Source organism: Kryptolebias marmoratus, linkage group LG21 (assembly GCF_001649575.2).
Source record: "Kryptolebias marmoratus isolate JLee-2015 linkage group LG21, ASM164957v2, whole genome shotgun sequence".
In the NCBI taxonomy this organism is placed as follows: Eukaryota; Metazoa; Chordata; class Actinopteri; order Cyprinodontiformes; family Rivulidae; genus Kryptolebias; species Kryptolebias marmoratus.
The window spans coordinates 19,886,550-19,906,188 of NC_051450.1; the positions used below are offsets into that span (position 1 = coordinate 19,886,550).

The following is a 19,639-nucleotide window of genomic DNA, read 5'->3' on the forward strand; positions in this document are numbered from 1 at the left end:
GGGCCACTGCGAACATCAAAGCCCACCAGCGGAATCAGACAGGGTTCAACAGGATCCACAAAGCGCCACGACAGACGACGAACCGATCCGGTCGATGGAGAAAGTGCAAGACGTGTTTTTAGCTTCAACAGCCTTCCTGCGCGTTTTCCCCGACGTCTGCAGCGGGGCCTGCGACGGTGTCTCCAGGCGGATAGGTGCGGATGACGGAACAGGTACACAGGGACATCAGCCAGTAGAGGAGGAAGCTTGTTGCTAAACCCATTATGATTAAAGTAGGCTAGCTTGGTGACAGGTACACGAAGTTCCAACAGAGACTGGCGTTCATATATCAATAATGTCTTAACATCCGTGATAAAAAGTATCAAAAAAAAAAGCCAATGCTAAGAGTTAATTTTAGGTTGTTGCTGACTTGTTTTTTTATTTTTTACAATTTTATCATCCTTTTTTTGTCATGCTTATACTATGTTTATGTTTAAGTTCTGTGTCTTTTGTAGCCGAGAGCTATCAACCCAATTTCATTGTGTATTTGTATAACGGCAACAGGTTTTTCCTGTAATAATCTTCTGAGTGGAAGTGTTGGGCTTTGTATCTGTGCTGCCACACGAGTTAAAAACCTTTTTTTTTTCTCTCCATATCATGGATCATAAATCCAACCACAGCACCCAGTTTTAATTGTTGACCTTTTTTGTGTGTGTCTGGTTTTTCTCTGTTATGAACAAATTACTACATGTGTAGTAACTGATCGTTCTTTTATTTATTTATTTATTTTTGGCTATTGTTTTTAAGGAGCTGAAAAATGCGGACGTTGCGCTGCGCACTCAGAAGACTCCTCCTGGACTCCAGCATGAAAACACAGCTCCATCAGAGTAAGTTTGGTTATTGAGTAACAGTGTTTTAGCAAATCAAAATCAGTCATGAAAAAATGCATTCAAGTTGATCTGTCGGTATTAGGTCATTCTAAAAATGTATTCCTTGAACGTTGTTTTGTCTGGAGCGTTTGAGTATCAAAATATAACAATAAAAGCCTCCTTATCTCGTTAAGCTACAGCCGGCTTTTGTATTTCTTCTTTGATTGAACTAATGATGATTTTTAATATTTTTTTAGTTATTTTCGTGGCTTGGTGGACCAGTTTGAGGTGCAGTTGCAGCAGTACCGGCAGCAGATCGAGGAGCTGGAGAATCACCTGACCACGCAGAGCAGCGGCTCGCACATCACCCCTCAGGGTAAGAGTGGGTTCGTCTGATTTTACCCACAATTCTCATTTATCAGCTCAGCTTAACAGCAAACTACAGAAAGTCTAAAAATGGTGACATTTGTTTGTTTAACTGTTGATTTTTATTTTTATGTCCTGTTTTTTTTTATCTTATTTTTTTAATGTAATGCATTTGAAATATGCAAACAGTTTATTTGTTGTTTTTTCCCAGATCTTACTCTTGCCATGCAGAAACTCTACCAAACATTTGTTGCACAGGCTGCTCAGCTTCAGTCTGTCCATGAGAATGTTAAGGTCAGTTTTTCTTTTTTTTATTACATTTGAAAATGATATTTTGAGTAACTTTGCTTTAATCAGGTTAAGGATGACGAGCCATTTATTAAGGTTGATACTGAGTTGTTTCATTTTACCAAATTATACTTTAAAAAAAGTTGTTTTTATGCTTTATCAGATTGTTTGTTCTGTTTGTCACCATCATATCAGTTTGTCTTTCTTCTGTCCTTCATGTCCTCCTCTGCATCTTTCACAACAGATTTTGAAGCACCAGTACCTCTCCTACCGCCGAGCCTTCCTGGAAGACTCCACGGACATCTTCGAGTCCAAACGGGCGTCAAACAGGAAGTGGCAGAGTGCGCCGCGGGTCACAACTGGGCCCGCCCCGTTCTCCAGTGTACCCAACGCTGCAGCTGTTGCTATGGCAGCCACGTTGACCCAGCAACAGCAGCCAACTCCAGGTCTGACTGCCTTCAAGTTCTAGAAAGTTCTCTTCCTCCTCCTCGCCTTATTTATGATCCTAAATAAGGAAAAGAGAAACTTTAATTCAGATGAAGTGAAAAGGACAGGAGACTGTTTGTTTTAAAAGTAGCAAACAGCTGAAAGGGTGCCAGACAGGATTATTGAACACAACATGTATCTGATGGTAAGCTTTGTATGCTTTCTGAATGTTATCGGTTAGTGGCGTTGGCGTTTTAAGACTTTTGCTGTGACTTTAGATGTAGTTATCAAACATACTCTGATCAGTCCAAATATTTTCCAGAACTGTAGATGTTTCAAATAATTGGGAGACAGAGGATGGTATTTGAGACAAAAAATTACCAGGATGTAATTTTATTTTTATGTAGGAGAGCTACATAAATGACGTGAGCTTACTTCAGATTCAAAACCAGAACTTAGGTCCCCACTGAAGCACACGGCTTGTTCAAGGTCAAAACTCATAGTTTAGAGAAATCTTGCTCGAATTAATTATTGTAAATACTTTAAATTAACTTGAATTTGAGCTGGAAAACAACTGGACTCAAAGTGTTTGAACACTTGAAGACAAATAGTCTTAGTTTTATTCAAAATTTTATAATTAATAAAAGCTTAAATTATATTCCTTAATATGTTTACATAAAATTCTGACACGCTACAGTTTTAGGATTTGTTTATGCTTTGGTAATCGGCCCGTTTTCCTGGTTAATCTGAGGGCGAAGCTAGCACGTATGTTAGCATGTTTCTTTCATTTTTCTCCCCTCAGACTTAAAACAAAGTAGAACCTTAATCCAAATGTTTTAAAGCAATATTTTAACTGGACAGGATTGTAAAGATGGTGAAGTTTAACAGCTATAACTTGACAAATTTATTTTCAAGCCTGGTTTCAGTTACAAATGTCTGCTGCTTCCTTTTCACAAAGATGTTTTTAAATGTGCTCAGACTGTTAGCAAATGAAATATTACAGTGAATGTGGCTTTTGTTTAGGAAGAATCTGTGAAAATGCTTTTACCTTTGATCATACAGTAGGACCTGTGGAAGCTCTTTTTAATTTATTTCAAAACATGCCAAGGGATCCATTACTTTGTCACTATTTACACAGAAAAGCACTTCACAAACAAGTCCTGTAACTACAGCAAAAGGTATGATCAAGGTGTGTGGTAAAAGTGCAAACAACCCTAGTGCCTGCTTCACTTAGATGTTTTTTTTTCATGTAAATCCAAATCAGTATCCAATCATTTTTGTTTATTCTTTAAATTCTGGGTGTTTATCATCCAGTCGCAGTTTGAACAAACTGCTGATTCCTTCTGACTCACGGCTCTTATGAGTTTAACACCAGAAATGCATGAAAACTGTTAGTTTTGTGTTTGAATCTTTTATGAAATTTAGCAGAAATGCCATCTTTATTGCCATATAGCCTCTAAAAAGTGACACACTTCATACATTTACTGCGCACAATCACAAGTTGTATTTATTTACCTATTTATTTTTGTTTTTGTTGCACTTGACGTAGTGCTGGCTTGAAAGGACTTATCGGAGTGTTGCTGGGGTCAAAGCAGATACAACACTAAACGGGCAGCTGGCTGGCACTTGCTCTGGTAGATGGTGGATAGTGTTGACCTGGCGTTGTTTGAATTTGGGTATCTAGACGGAAATTGAAAGGTGCCAAAAGACTCAGGACTGAACATTTAAACCAACTGCCTGAACTTGAAGACCACATCTAAATGAAGCCGTGTGGTCAGAGTGTTTGTGGTGTTGTGATTAAACAGCTGAAGCTAAATTTCTTTAGGAAAGTTCATTTCCAAGTATAGTACTGTGAAAAAGTCAAAGTCCTCTCGTTTTAGAGTTTGATCCAGGAATCCAGACTTTCTCGTCCTCCTTTTTTTAAAATTGGTCACGATCAGCAGTTCTTCGAGGTTTTAAAGGTCTTCAGATTGTTTTTGGCTGCTTTTTCAATTAGGCCATTTTCAGAAGAATGTTTTGTTTTATTTGTTAATCCGCTTAAATCTGAACTATAAATGATTCGGTCGTAAAAAGGCTCCAAAACTCAAGGGATGAACCAGCGTGGTATTGACTCATAATGTACAACTTATTTAAATTCATTCTTTAGTCACTCTAAACATAAGCTTAACAGAGAAAATATATATTTTTATAGCATCAACAAGATGATTTACAGAGCTATTGGCTGAAAACTTGTCATGTTCTGGTACAAGAATTGGACAGAAAATGAGTGAAAAAGCAAAGTCCAAAGAAAACTCGGCAGAACGATTGATCAGGACCATTTTAAAAGGCTACATGAAAACGTGTCTTCTTGAAAGCGAAGTATTAAGAAAACTGGGGGTGATTAAAAACTTTTGCACAGTCCCGTGCCTCCTTGATTGTTTTGACCTCCATCTCAGAGTTGAGTATTAAAGTGGCTTCGGTCGGTCCTCCTGCAACACGGCCGTACTCCTATTACTTCAGGAAAGCCGTTTCACCTAAGGGCTACCGCTGGTGGAACGGTTTCCATTCGAAGAAAAGTGCTCTTCACAAGTTATCATTTCAGGTACTCTCAGTGGACCGGGATACATTTCACAGTTTTGTAGAAACTCTTTTTGCTGGTCTGACCTGATTCTAAATCTGTCGATCAGTTTCCTTTTTGTTTTTTATGGCTCTGGAGAAGAAAATCTTTGCTGCTTGTGTTGGTCCACATGTGCCAGTTAGATGAAACGGGCCGGGCAGTGTGGTCACATTGGGTTCGTATGTGAGGAAACACTGTTGCTTACAGAGGTGGGACAGAGGAGGTTAATTCTGAACCCAGCTTAGTTCATTCTCTGAGTAAAGTCACTCTGAAGAAAACCCCCCTCTGCTATGGACGTCTCATTCCTTTGGTAAACACACTAATCATTTTCCAGGATTTCCACAGTTTGAGATCAGACTGAAGTCTACCAAATCTCGGGTTGTTCAGATTTTTCACTTTTGTTCAGTTTTGCTTGAACAGCAACACATCGTCTTCCACAGTTTTGACAGTCATGCCTGGCACAGTAACAGTTAAAGTCCATTCTGTTTAATGGTCGGTCAGCCTTATTACTCCGTGTATCAGTGCTGGAAATGCTGTAATAATCCCACATACCTCCTTTTTTAAACAAAACGAAGGGTTTAAAATGTGAATTTCTTTTATTTTTACGACAGGCACATTATTATTATTATTATTTCCTAAATGTGTCCACAGTTAAGTCATTGGGGTATTTCTAACAGACATGATTCACATGTGGGGTTTAGAGTTTTCCTTTAATTCAGGTTTGACTCAAAACTGAGCCTGATTTGTTCATCTTTATTCTGCTGTTTGAAGCGATTGGCTGTAACACTGTTTGGAATGTTCATGTTTTACTTTTATTTTTTTCTCTGAACCATTTTCTTAAAGTTTTTCCTGTATTTTGTTGCCTCCCCTTTCCATATGAGTTGTTCCTGCTTGTGGCATTTAACAGGACATATTTTGTCACAAGAATGTGAAATCTAAACCATTCAGGCTCGATCCAACAAAACTTCGAACCTGTAAACATTTGTAGATCTGAGTGGCTTTTTTTTCCTGAAATACTCTCAACCATCAATGTTGTACGTGTCAGTATAAAGAAGAATACACTGGTGACATTGTTCAGACAAGCCTGTTTTATATCGGATGGATGACTAACTTACACTGAAATGCAAACATAAATACAAATTTCACTTTTTTTATTCCTTTTCCAAACTCTTGAGTGCTTTTACAGTGTGTTTTACTGTATATACTCAAAGCCTGTTGATACAATACATTTATATATATATTATGGTGTGCCTTTTATGCTATATACAATACTGGTGTGCATTTTTTGGACGGGTTGGGGAAGGCTACGCTAGTTCATTCATTCTCAGAAAGCTTGAAAATTTGGAAACTTGTCAAATGCAGTAGCAGTTAGCCAATAACAGCCAATTCTGTTCTCTGTTTGTGTTTTATGTAAGTGGAATTGCAAATGAATTGACAATAAATCAGTTTTTAAACAAAGAAACGTTTGTCTTGGTTTCTTTTTGACTGAACGTGAATAATGACTAATTGGAGCTTTCCAAATCTGATCAAATTATAGAAAGAGCTGCATAGACGAGATTTAAAAAACGACAAGTTTCTGAGTGAAAGAACTAGCAAATGTTCCCCATCATCCAATTGATCGCTTTAAATACATTTTTCAAACTTAAAAGCAGTAGCTATACTATAATCAGCAGATGTAAGGCATGTTATATTCCTTAATTATTAAAATATAATTTTAATACATTGATAAGATCTGTAAAGAATAGCTTTCTTCCTGCTGCTGTATTAATGTAACACAATAACTGCTAAATGACAATATTCACATTTTATACAACTATTTTTATTATTTATTTTATATTCTGAAGTATGTTATCAATAGTATAGCTGTGAAAAACGGATCAGACTAGTAAAACATGCTTTTTTTATTATTTTTTTTTGTGTGTGCCTTAGGGACCCAGGCGCCCTTGGGGGCGGGCTTTGGAAACCCCTTTGCAGGCACTAGCTTGGGCTCTTCTACCCTGGGAGGTACTGCCTCTGCCTCTTGTAAATGGATATTACCCCGTTTTAAAATTCCTTTACGTTTTCCTTGCACTGTTAGCATTTTTCTGAAATCCCGGGCAGATATGTGTGTGGAGGTTTTTGGCGTCTCTTGTGTAAAAGTTGGCTGTAGATTGCTTGCAAGCTGTGAGTGTGAACATGAATGGTGCCGTCACAGACCACGTTTTCTCCCCTTTCCCCATTCTTCTTTCATACAAGTGGTATAAAGTGCACTCACACCAAATTCCTGAGCAAACCTTTGCCTTAGCATGATGGAAATTGAGTAACATTTTCATTTGGAGAGGAGGAATTTGAACCAGTTTGTCACACATTAAATCCAGGGTGGCGGCAGGTGGTTTGAGCGCACAGCGATGGTGTGTTCCCCTGTTGGTGGTGTGTTTGGTGAAACCATTGCCTTTTTCCTCCCTTTGGCCTTTGCTTTGCTCTGTTGTTTGTTGTTAAAAGCTAAAGCTGTATGAATTTGGGTTTTTAGGTGTTTTGCTTGCTCGTGCCTGCCTGTGCGCCGCTCCTCGTGTTCTCAGCGCATCCACCGCAGCTCGCTCTGACCTTCATGTCGCTCTCTCGCACAGGTTTTGGTGGCGGGCCAGGATTTGGTGGGGTGGGGACAGGGGCTTCTTTCGGCTTCTCCACCAATAAGCCTACCGGAGGCAGTTTGAGTGCAGGTAGTAAAACCTACATATATCATCCAGACTTTTAACAAGATTATTTATCAAATGAAATATCACATCTGTGTTCTGTCTGCTTATCCTGCATTCATCTTTAAAACCTTATTATTTTTCATTGGTTTGACTTTCTGTCTGGCTTTTCCTGCTTCTCTAGGTTTCGGTAGCAACAGCAGCTCTGGCTTTAACTTCAGCAACCCCGGCATCAACCAGTCGGCAGGCCTGACCTTTGGTGTGTCTAACCAACCGACTGCTGGCTTTGCCACAGGAGCGCCGCTTCTGCAGCTGAAGAAGCCCCCCGCTGGTAATAAAAGGGGCAAGAGATAGAAACGGGAAACGGACAGAAACGTGTGACAAAGCAGCTGACCAGCCAGGTACTTTGTAGCAAGTTAGGCCTGGCCCCACAAAAAGAGCGTAGAAGTGTTAAAATGATCATCACCCAACTACAGAACAGTAAATGTGAGTTTAAGAAAAGATGTCAGGGATGGGATTGGATCTATCATGACACAAAATAACTAGACTGACTATTTGAAATTATTTTGAGGTTTATGCTAACTCAGCTTAGGGAAAAAAAATCCTATTGATCATCATGTGTTATATTTATGTCATAAAGTCTGCATTAACCTAACTGAGTGTCAGTTTTTTGCATTTACATTCAGTGGATTAGATCATTTGTTCATGCTCAGTTGCTTTGACCTGGACAGGAAATGGAATGGCCCGTGAAGCAGTAATCGTTGTTCAGGTGTTCTCACTGCTCTGTGACTGTTGGAGCCTAGTTGGGGACTCGAAATTGACTCAGTGTTGTGAGTAAATACACAGCTTTTCAGCTGCAGTCTCATTGAATGTCCAGCGAACCGTGCAGCCATGTTTTTGAACATCACGGCTTATTTTTGTGCACATGGCTTGCAAAACCGTATTCTTAGCCGTGCGCATTATTTTATTGCCCACTTTGGCAGCCAGCCCCACATTTCTGATTTGATCTGTTTTTAAAAATGAACCAAGACAGATTTAGACCAGTTTGTCTAAAACAATTATTGACCTGCAGCTTGTTCTGTGCCAGTATCTTGACCCGTTTTGTTACGGGTCAGAGACGCCGCTGAAATTATTCAAAGTTCAAGCGATAATTCTGTAAAAAATCTGCGACTCAAACAAGAAAATTGAAAACTGCAAGCATCACAAGACATTCTGGAGACTGCCCCATGAAAGCTGTTCGCCAACTAGTCGCCAGCTGTTGCAGCCCAGCGAGATAATAGCTCTACCCTCTGAAAGGTGGCGCCAAGTCAGAACTGCAAGATTAAACTGTTCATTTCATTTCTAGCATGATCAGCTTCTGTTTTCTACTCACTGTCTTCAGTGGTGAATGCCAGGCAAAAACCCAGCAGGCTCAATTAAAAATGATTTAGTTATTTTTGAGATATTGTTTTAGTCTGAATATTGTAGAATATAAACCTATTTTTAAGCCTTGAAATGTCTGATTGGCTCTTGTTACACAAACTCTGTCAATCACAGAACTTAATTGAAGGTTTCTCAAATAACTGCTTTGCCCAAGTCTTTTTCAGAGAAAAATAAACAAGGGAAAGGAGAAGAAGCTTAAGGAATAATGTCTGGAAACAGTGTAGTCTGTCTGAAGTATCCATGTGGAGTATTATCTGACCGTAGACAGACGGGGGGGTTCAAAGGGGCAAGACTGTCCAGGGTGGGTTTTGGGGAAGCACAATTTTTATTTTTGTATTAAGTAGAAAAAGACATGAGATTCAGGAAGAGTATAAGGGGACTAACATCTTTGGATTTTCTGTTGTCAAGTCCACATAATGTGTTGTTCTGACTAATGTCCGTCTCTTTTTGACATGGTTTGTTCATGCTTGTGCACCACTATATTGTAAGAACTTGGGAAAGAAAACACTGTGCTCTGAATTCCAAGGCCCCACTATATGTGTTGATTATAGTAACATTTCGCAAGCGTTTGTTCAATTTATACATGTTCTCAAACAAATTTGCACTATCCAGAGTACGTGACCTGATAGTGATCGTGTGAATGTGTATATGTGCCTGTCTATCATGCTTTTTTTGAGCATTGGGTGTGGTTTAAGGACTATATTCTTTTTTTATTATTATTATTCATGTCACTTTGGTTACCAAATACCCATAGCTGTACTGTTGTTTTCTAATCACACTCTGTGAACTCTGTATTTTCAAGATGCTGTTTAGTAATAAAATTGTGTGCCTGTTCATGGGCCTGTTTATTGTATCAGATTATTAAAAATGTGATGGCACAGAAAGGTTTGTTTTTGAATTTTTTTTTGTCACAGTAAGGAAGACGTATGTTTATACTGATTTATGCCACTTGTAATACATTATAGATAACTAAATTATTGTAGTTTATATATTTGTGTTTTTCATGTATATTTTGATCACTGCAGAGGAAGTTGGTGATTTGAAAAAATGACCGTATGGAAGAAATAGCTTCACACTATTGCATTCATTTAAGTATTTTAGGGAATTGCCCAGTCAGAGGTTTAAATCCATAAATGTTATATTAGTTTGGGGTTTTTGATTCATATGAAGCATCTTTTCCCATCCTGATTATTCATTATACAACTTCAGTGTATACTAAAACCAAGAATTGTGTGCTTAAGTTTGAGTTTATAACATATAAAAGTTATTTAAATGAACTCAAAGAAGTGTAACATTTTAAACCACATTTTATATGAAATATTTCCATCAATTTGGTGCTAAGTGGAGTGCAATCATTTCATCGAATGAGTAAAAACAAGTGTTTAGTGGTTGCAATTGAACCTCTTAACCAGGTGGGGGCGGTATAGATTCCGCATTTCCGTCACAGCAACAGAAGAAGAAGAACGTTGCTGTTGGTGTTGGTTGCTATGCAACGAAAAAGCTGCGATTCACAAGTGTTAGAAATAAATTAGCATTTGGTGTTTAGTTCGTAACTTAGCATTTACTTTAAGCCATCTTTCAGACGTTTCATTTGTTTGTTAAAGTCTTCATTCTTCAGGAAAGGTAAAGTTTACAGTTTTATTGTGCCAGTCATTGAAGCTAATAATAACATAAAATGAGTTTAATTTAATTAGGTTGCCCTGAAGTACTCGACTCAGCAGGTATTTCTAGAGAATCACCATTTAAAACTGGTCTGGCTTCTAAAAAATGTTTATTTTTATAATAATTGTTTGTTTTTCTTTTATTGAACTATGTATGATTAATGACAGTGGTGTCAATTTAGCTTGTTTATATTTGAGTAGTTTGGTTCAAATTAATCTACATACACTATCTGCTACCTTTTAGCTTTACAAATTTAAAATATTTAGCTCTTGTGGTCAGATAAGCAGTGGGTAAATTTAAACATGGAACCAAAATATATTTTTAAGTAAAATATAGACTAAATCAGAATTCATAGTTTTTCGTTGTGAGGGAGCTTTTATCATTTCTCTTTCTCTGGTGTTTTCTTTGTTTCGTATATTCTCTGCTGACTGTTTTGCAGCGTGTGCTTGACAGTCATGCCGCTTCCAGACACGTTCTACTGTTCCCAGCAAATCAACATACCTCCTGAGCTGCCAGACATCCTGAAAAACTTCACCAAGGCAGCCATTCGAACCCAGCCCAAGGATTTACTGGTGTGGAGTTCAGCGTAAGTCCTACTTATTTGCCAGTGATGCTTCAGGTGAAGGATAGGAGCGCATTTATCGTGTTATATTCTAATCTTTATCTTTTCAATAATGGCTACCACAATAGGGCCTCTGGGGGAAATCGGTGAATGAAGAAGCATCCCCCTTCCACATGTGAATAATTTTCTTTTTGCATTGACTGGCTGTAATTAGATCCCAGAGGCTTGCATGCTATTGCCGTGGTTAAACCATCTGACTCTCCCTAACAAAGAAAAGAAATATATGTTGAAAGTCCTAATTGGACTGAAAAGCACAGAATACTTTTATACCCCTAAGCATTGTCATATTATTTGCTATTGTAATAATCGCATCTGCTTTTTCTGCTTTCAGCAGTAGAAATGTATCCCTGCTGACAAAAGTAACACCAGATCTTTTTTTTTTTAGCTAATTAATGTTGAAATAAAACAAACAGAAACTTGTGGTTATTTCTGCAGCTGATATTATTCACAAAATCTTACTAAATTAATCGAAGCGCAAGGCTTAGCGCAGTAATTAATGATAACGCCGGGTGGTGATATTCCAGGTATTTCAAAGCACTGGCTAAAGGAGAACGTCTCCCTGTCAAAGAGAGGCTGGAGATGAATGTTGTCACAAAGATAGATGCTGGGCTGACTCCAGGTCTGCTGAAGATCCTCCACCAGCAGGTGAGCAGACTTTCTAAACAAGCGTGATTAAAGATTATCACCGTTTTCAACACGTTGAAAGTGAAAGAGAAAAAATGTACTCCATCTGGGATACATTTAGTCTAGTTTTTACCTTCAATCCTCTTCTTTTGTCTCCCAATCGTAGCTTTCCCCAATGCAAACGTGCAGCAGGGAGGAGCTGCAGACAAAATGGAAGGATCTGTGTCTTCCTGCGGAGCAGCTGGAGACTCTGCTGTCGTTGGGCAGCTTTGGCACAGAAATCCACTGGATGGAGTTTTTTGCTCTGGGCTGTGGTGCTTTGGGAACGGTGAGATGTTCCATATGGTCAGATATAAAACCTAATACCACTTCTTCATCTAAAGGCCAGACACAGCTGGAGAACCTTATAGTTCATTTGTTCTGCTCTCCAAAGGCGCAGACTGGATCCAGACAGCTTTTGTTCAGTCTTCTCTGTTGGGTTCTTCGAGCTCTTGGAAGAATAATTGCATACATCCCTTCCTTACTGTTTTGTGAATCTTTGCTGTGCACTTCAGCCCCAGGTTTTGTTCAATAAATTAAACTGCAGGAGTCCGATCAAAGAGAATTTTTTTAAGCATGATGAATTTTAAAGCAGGTGTCTTAGTGTCTGAAAAAACAGGGTTAAATATGAGTAAATGATGATGTGGGTAGTTTTAGGTAAAAAGGTGCTGCTGTGTTCAGAGCCGCTGAGCACTTTAACCACACGAGGGCAGCCTTGATCCACTTCCACTGTCTCATATATAAACAGTATGTACAGTAAGAGTGTTTTAAATGTGTACATGTAAAATTTATTCGTGTTTTTTCTCTGAATGCAGACTCTTTTGAGTTCTCTGAAGTTCGCCTGTGAGATCCTGACGAACGATGAGGAAGGTGGTCCTGCCAGGATCCTGTTCGATACCTTTGTCCAACTTTACACCTACTTGGCTCGCATAGACGGGGACATGCCACAAGACTACATCGACAACTTCCTCAGCAATCTGCAACAACAAGCGTAAGTGTTGTTTGTGTGTGAGAATCGGGTGTTCGTCTCCTTCAGTGTCTGTCAGTCTTGCAGTTGCCAAGGTGGGTGTGGTCGTAATCAAACACATTACCAACAAATTTGCCTCCCTGTTCATTTATTTCTTAAATATATTCTTTTTATTTTAACCAGTTGGCTTTCAACTCCTGCTGCGTCACATAAAACTCTTGTTGCAGAAGAGAAAAACGTAATTGTTGCGAGTTGTAATTCTCTTTATCTGTGCTACTTGTTGGATTCCGTTCTTTTGACATGTCTGTATTTATTTTGTCATGTGAAGTGACTCAAACAAGATTTGTCAAGAATCAGCCGAACAACAGAGCAACTGTTCAACAGAATTACAAATAAAACATCACTTCCTGTTTAATCAGATGCTGCCAATCTAAAAGTTTTAGACTTGTCTCACTGTTTTCTGGTTAGTTGTTTCTTACACATGTTGAAATAAACTGAAATAGTCTTTTTAACATCTGTATACACACAATTCTATATTAAGGCAAAACTGAACAGTTATTTATTTATTTGGTTAAATTGGTTTACTGAAAACAAAAACAAATACATCACATCAGAAATGTCACGTATTAATTAATTTCTATGTAATTAGCAGCAATAGCAGCTCAAAGTCTTCTTGGAAATGATCCTAAACTTTTGATCATTTCACAAAATGATTGCTGAAAAACATTTCCACATTGTAAGATTACATATGCAGTAATTATTACCAACATTCTCCATGTTTCTTAAAAAAAGATTCCACCTGGTTCAGGTAGATCAGTCACACTATGAAGAACTTTTTAAGATTTTTTCAAAGCCACTCATTTCTTTTCAGATTTTTCCCCTCATTCACCCTCATATTAGCACATGTATGCATTTACCAACTACATCCATTAAATTCAGTGTCTCTTATCTGAAGGAACACTGAAAGAACTGATTTCCTGAAAGAACAAAAATATATAAAACCAATATTTCAGCTTTTTCTCTCATTATATCAAACACATTCTAACAGTATGAGCCTGTTTTTAATATTAAAAAGAAGCTTGTGTAAACTGATGAGATAAGTCTAAAACAGAACAGGAACTGTTTTTACTGATAACTGAACAGGAAGTATCATATCAGCTTAAGGCTGATGGAGGGCTGTCAGTAGGTTTCCTGTGGGGACCCTGGATGTACAGAAACCTGCTTTGGTTCCGGTTTGAGTCAGTTGTCTATGAGCTGAGCCCTCCTCGTCTCAGATGGTGTTGTGAGATTGTGATTATTTGCTGTTGTGATAATCCTTATACTCCTGAGTAATGCTGCTTCCCTGATGCGCTGATGTTTGTGGCCAACAGCAACAAGCAGAGCGGCATGATTCAGGTTTCCAACTTCTACCTCAGCAGGAAGATTAGGAAGGAGTGACAGAAGGAAGCAGATGAAGCAAAGACGCAACAAAAGAAAAAAACAAGTTTTCAATTAATAAATAGGTCAACTACTGCTCCTTCAAGCTTTGTTATTCATTAGGGGAAGAAAAGGTCTCCTTGATTGCTAGTTTTAGGCACATACGTAATCTTATTACTCATTTCTGTCCAGCTGAACGAGCACAAAGGAGCACAAAACATCCTCATACAAACTCCTTATAAGAGCAAAGATTTCAGCTCAGTGGAAGCTCAGTGCCATTCCATGAACTTTCAGGTACAAATGTACGCTCATATGAGTTCATCAGCAGTCAGAAAGCGCACATAAAACCACGCAGGGCTCTAACTGTAAACATGTATGACAGGGACAGTTTATGTCAGAACCTGTCTCCCCTGAACGTTTTTCTCTCGCACAAAACTGTTCATATGTCATTTTGAGACGACTTCATCATACAGAAAGGGGAAATGGAATCGGTGATTCACAGCGGGGACAGTTGGCAGTAAATCCTAGCAGTGGAGGGCGCACACACACACACACACACACACACACACTGAAGATCACTGATTGCAGCTGTGCTCTATTGAAAGAGAATGAAGGGCAGATGACCTGATAACTGTGGTTTCTCCACCCGTGTGACACAGCACAGAAAGAATGTTGTCAGGGTCTAAAACATCCCTGTTTAAGATGTCTCCTGAGAAATAACCTAAAAGTATCCTGAAACTAGAAAACATTCCCAGATTCAGATTGTTTTGAAACTAAGATACTTTAGAATCGTAAATGTGATTAACGCATTATTCATTAAACGATGATGCTCAATTAAAACAAATAACCCAGCCTGAATTACATTAAATATTATTAACATTTTGACAAACATCCAAAGGGAGACTTTTCGACTCGGCCTGTGTTGGTAACCTTTGCAGCAGAACTCCTCACTGACACATCGAGAGAAAACCAGGTTGTTTTTGTTCCACAGACAGTTTTTCTTTGCAAAAGATCCATGCTTGTGATTTGTTTTTCTAAAAAACTACTAATTACTGAGTCGGAAATTACCATCTTACAACAGAAATGCACAGAGGTCTTTGTATGGTTTAAGTAGTATTTAAGTATTCACTCAAACTTGACAGGTCAGCACTTTGTGTAGCTTTAGATATGACAGTTTTCTGGTGGGGACTTTGGTTCATTTTCCTGATATTCATCAGCTGCTGCTGAAAGGTGAAGGGGGCGATATGTTTTTGCCCCAGTATGTGCATGCCTGTCACCAAAATATCTCATGGAGCACTGAACAGATTCTATCAGAACTTGCATGAAATAAATATTGGGCGTACATCTACAACTGATTAACCTTCGGAGTCAGTCTGATTCAGCTGGCCTTGGTAAACACAAAAATGGCTATAATTCAGAGAGTTTTGCAGATAATTTGCTAAAAAATTGGTGAGGTTTTAACTGAGAGTTATTCACAACTCTGAGTGTAAGATTTAGCAACATCACGTGGGATTAAGATAACTGCTACGATGCCATTATGTTTTAATTTAAGATGATCTTAATCTAAAACACTGGCATGAAAGGGTGATATGCATTTCTTCAAGGAATCCTAGGCCTTAAATGACTGTATAGGAGAAGCAGACAGTGGGATTGTTTTGTATCTTTAGAATCTATTTAAACAGAAGGATATGGTTCAAAGCCGGGTGATTCTCACTGGTTGGGAAACCTTTGCAGGATTTAAATTGTAAAAGTCTTTGAAGCAAACGTCAAAGAGTGACATTATTTTACCTGTTGGTGTCTTTGATTTTTCTAACCCAAAATCATTAAAACTTTGAAAGTGTGAAGGTTTGATAACAGTGTTTGCAAAAGGCTCATTTTGTCGGGTTAGACGTGTCCTTTTAGGTAGTTTTAGTAAACCACATGATGCTCTATTTTCATGAATATACTGAATAACAAAAGGTCCATTCAACTGGGAGGAACATTTTTATATTTATCGACTTTTTAATATTCTGAAACCTTTCTCTCAGCATGCTATTCACTTCTAGGCAGCTAAGTTGTGTTGTTTTTTTCTTAGAAACATCTCTTGGAGTATTTACAGCTCCAGTGTTGTAAGCCCCATTGTTCCAGAGGAGCTGAATATGAAGTCAGTAGTTTAGGAATCTCAGCTCCAGGGTGGACCTTGTTGTTTTGGCTTTTACAGATTTTTTTTTCCAAGCTTGGCTCATAACATCACATCTTCAGGGACTCGATGAAAGTTGAAGGACAGTGTGAAAGTGGAAGGAGTGGAGAAAGTGGACACAAAGGCTCCAGTTTAGTGTTCCTGTGTGTAGCTGTTGTGTAACAGGTTTCAGGGTAAGGAAAAGGAAAACATGATTCATGCTGTATTGTGAAGAAGCTGCATACAAATATGCCACCATTCTGTTAGAAATAAAGCTGAGCCTAGAGTGACTGTAGTAAAAAAAATGCTATAATATTATTTGTGATATCAGTAACGGTTGTTTAGCCACACTGAATGTGTGTAAACATGCATTTTATGTTCCAGGGAGCTGCAGGACAGGATGATAAAACCTCTGGACTTTATCCACAAGGATGATGTGGCCTCAGCTCCATCTGGTTCTTCCATTTCTTCCAGAACCACCTCTAGAGCCGAATAATAGTCAGAGACCTTGTAAAACTGAAGCAGCTGTCCATGTTTCCAGTGAAAGCAAAGCTAAATCCTCAGAGTTTTACTTGGGTGTCACTGAAATCATCATAATGTACAGAAAATAACTTACACTCTAGAGACAAAATATGGTTGTGGTAAACTGGGGACCTCCCGCCCATCCACAGTTGCTGACTGAGGGAAAGTACCTGATTCAAATCAACTTTAAACAAACCAAACACTTCCCTTAAAGCAGATTAGAGAGGAGCAAACAACGACCACATCTGTGTGTGACAGGCGCACGTCAATCAAGAAAAGACTGCAAAACATTTTTCTTATTCAAACAATAATCATTGGTTCTTCACTGCGATGTGTGCAAATGTGAAATCTGTATGCTGGACAAAAATGTGTCCAAATAATTATTGTATTTCAGGAGAGAAAACACAACGATTTTAAGCTAATTTAATCTCTTTTTTGGGATTTCTATGAATGTCTCTGCAGCGCTGTTTTAGCCCTGCCTCACCTTTACAATGCTTATCTGTACTGAGATGTGTGTAAGTGGTGAATGTGTTCCTCAGTGGCGAGACTTTAGAGCAGGGGTGTCCAATCCTGGTCCTGGAGGGCCACCATCCTGCATGTTTTACTTGTTTCTCTGCTCCAACACACCTGATTCATGGTTAAATCACCTCTTCATGTTCTGCAGAAGCCTGTTAATCACCCATTGATTCAGATCAGGTGTTGGAGCAGAGGAACAAGTAAAACATGCAGGATGGTGGCCCTCCAGGACCAGGATTGGACACCCCTCTCTCTCATGGTGATGCTCTGAACTCTTTTATTTATTATTAATACATACAAATTTGGACTTTTGACAAGTATTTGCAGATGATAATAAATCAAGCTAATTCAACTCTATAAACTGATTTTTTTAATAAATACACATAAACACTTAATTATAGGTCATTGCCAGTTGATTAAAATGAAATAATTACCACTCATAGACTGTTGAAATTCTCCTGCTCAGCTGGCAACAAAAGCCTTAAAATTAGGTGTTGCTCTTAGCTTCTGGAAAACCACTGTTGTCTGCCTCGGCCTCTTTAACTGATTAGGCAATAATATCAAGAGTTTCTAATCAAGCTGTTATTAATCAGCTATTCTGGTTTTGCAGAGAAGAAGAAGGAAAAAAAAACAGCTTTTCCAGGCAAATCTGGGACAGAAACACCTCTGTTAAAAGTCTTAGATAAACAGCTGATTTTGGTCACATTTTTCTCTTGCTCTCACACACGAACCGAACAGTTCAGTGCTTGTGTCCAAAGGCAGGCTCATAGAAGATCTTTGTGCTGCGTGCCACAGGAGGGGCCATGGTGTGTGGGGGTTTTGGTCATTTGTGGATTTTAGGGGGAATAAATGAATGACTGAAAGCAAGAGCAGGCGTTCAGCAGGATTTCTACTCAAACTGTGAGCACATTTTGGTCATAGAATTCATCCCAAACAACCTACATGTATCAGCTTGTGCAGAGGAGCCTCTCAATGACCTGGGATTTAATTGGATTCTGATTTGATTAAAAGCAATAATTCTCCCAAAATGCCCCATAACAATGAAGCTAAATGGGGGAAATCTAAGTGTCAAATGGTATAACCTGTTGTAACAGCCACCAAAATCATCACCACTGCAGCCAATCAGGAGACAGCAAACGTTTCTTCCCCAAACTTGTAGAAGACATTGCTGCAGTCAGATGAGACCAAACCCAAACCTTTAGGCCTTCAGGGACAACACCATGTCTGAGACAAATCTACCACCTCTCATCATGCTGAGATCACCGTCCCATCAGTGAAGCATGGTGGTGGAAGCATCATGCTGTGGGGATGTTCTTCATCAGCACTATGACTGAAAAAAACAATGTGTTGAGCATTTGTGTCTTTCACGTCTCACAAAAAGTATAGTGCAGTGGAGTTAGCTTTTCAAACATCTAAGCTTTTAGCAGCTTTGACAAATTTATTCTCTTAATTTCTCATGTGTTTTTTTATAAATCCTTGTTAGTAGTTATGTTACTGTATATTAAAACTCTAAAGGTCTTGTTGTTTGTGTCATCTAAAGCAGCATTCTGCTGATGTGTCATTAATAAATCTTGATGTTCCTCTTCAGCTGAAAGGATTGAACCTTTTCCTTGCATGCTTTGACTTAGTCAAAGCATGTACTTTTATGGTACTAGGAGGTGGTAAAATGTGGTACCATCCATCTATTATTTTATGATATAAATAAAAACCGAGCATAAAATATGTAGTTGTTTTTTAGGCTGAAATTTACAAAGCAATAATTTATTTAAGCAGAGACTCCTAGACTTTCATTAGTAAAACTTAACAGATATTCTGCCTTGCGTTATCACTGTCACCATCCCAGCAGCAGTTTGATGCTATAGAGATAACAGATCCACAGGAGAGTCGGAGCTCTGAGCTGCAGGGTGCAGATGATGATATAATTATCATGGGTGCACACTGGGACTGTTATTCACTGGTGTTTTTGATTTATTATTATTAATTACTGAAATAACAAACTGACAAATCTTCAAGTACCTAGCAGTGGAAGACAAAAACAAACAGATTTGCAGGATATGTCTGCATGGTTGGTTTGAGGTGTGCGTGTGGATCTCCTGCAGCTGCAGAACTACATGTTGATAACCAGGCAGACAAAAAACATGCAGGCCGGCACATTCAGGATGTTTTCTTCAGTATGACGGAGTTTCTATTGGATCAAATTCAGACTGCATTTGGTCATTAACGAGTCTCTGCGGTTCAGGTAGATTAAGGGTCCCCAAATTGTGGACTCCGGTTCATATCCGGACCCAAAAGAAGTCGTATCTGGACCCAGATTGATAGTTAAGTTTCAGGAGGACAACTTGCAAACGTTTTTCTGCATTTATAGTCATCATTATAGATGGCACAGCTTTTCTATTATTTGCATTGACTCATTTTAGGCAACTTTCCTCACATTTACGGTAATATATTCTCGATCGGCCCAGTTTTCTATCATTTATGATTATTCTGGCTTGATT

General features: G+C 38.6%; 2 protein-coding genes across 4 annotated transcripts in view; both read left to right on the top strand.

The window, feature by feature from the left end:
• The window catches only part of nup58 (nucleoporin 58), a 15,223-nt gene extending 5,721 nt beyond the window's left edge, over positions 1–9,502 (top strand). The window contains exons 8-14 of one of the 2 annotated variants that reach the window (XM_017429870.3): positions 787–866; positions 1,106–1,224; positions 1,426–1,508; positions 1,747–1,948; positions 6,454–6,528; positions 7,131–7,223; positions 7,381–9,502. In XM_017429870.3, the coding sequence (XP_017285359.1) occupies positions 787–866; positions 1,106–1,224; positions 1,426–1,508; positions 1,747–1,948; positions 6,454–6,528; positions 7,131–7,223; positions 7,381–7,550 (822 nt within the window). In that variant the 3' untranslated portion in view covers positions 7,551–9,502. The remainder of the gene's footprint in view (positions 1–786; positions 867–1,105; positions 1,225–1,425; positions 1,509–1,746; positions 1,949–6,453; positions 6,529–7,130; positions 7,224–7,380) is intronic. The other variant, XM_017429872.3, reaches the window with a different exon arrangement.
• Positions 9,503–10,111: 609 nt separating this feature from the next.
• Positions 10,112–17,282, top strand: ropn1l (rhophilin associated tail protein 1-like). 2 transcript variants are annotated; one of them, XM_037973166.1, is made up of 6 exons: positions 10,112–10,241; positions 10,720–10,866; positions 11,427–11,547; positions 11,693–11,854; positions 12,381–12,556; positions 16,491–17,282. In XM_037973166.1, the coding sequence occupies exons 2-6, from the start codon at positions 10,736–10,738 to the stop codon at positions 16,600–16,602; spliced, it is 702 nt and encodes a 233-aa protein (XP_037829094.1). In that variant the 5' UTR covers positions 10,112–10,241; positions 10,720–10,735; the 3' UTR covers positions 16,603–17,282. The 2 variants fall into 2 exon arrangements, with proteins under 2 accessions (XP_037829094.1, XP_024864763.1); XM_025008995.2 differs by lacking the exon at positions 16,491–17,282 and adding an exon at positions 13,903–14,030.
• Positions 17,283–19,639: the final 2,357 nt, after the last annotated feature.

Bases quoted from the DNA above. Each gene is read 5' to 3' on its own strand.
- ropn1l (XM_037973166.1), top strand. From the start codon at position 10,736: ATGCCGCTTCCAGACACGTTCTACTGTTCCCAGCAAATCAACATACCT. The intron at 11,548-11,692 runs GTGAGCAGACTT...TCCCAATCGTAG, and splicing joins TGAAGATCCTCCACCAGCAG to CTTTCCCCAATGCAAACGTG. The intron at 12,557-16,490 runs GTAAGTGTTGTT...TTTATGTTCCAG, and splicing joins AGCAATCTGCAACAACAAGC to GGAGCTGCAGGACAGGATGA.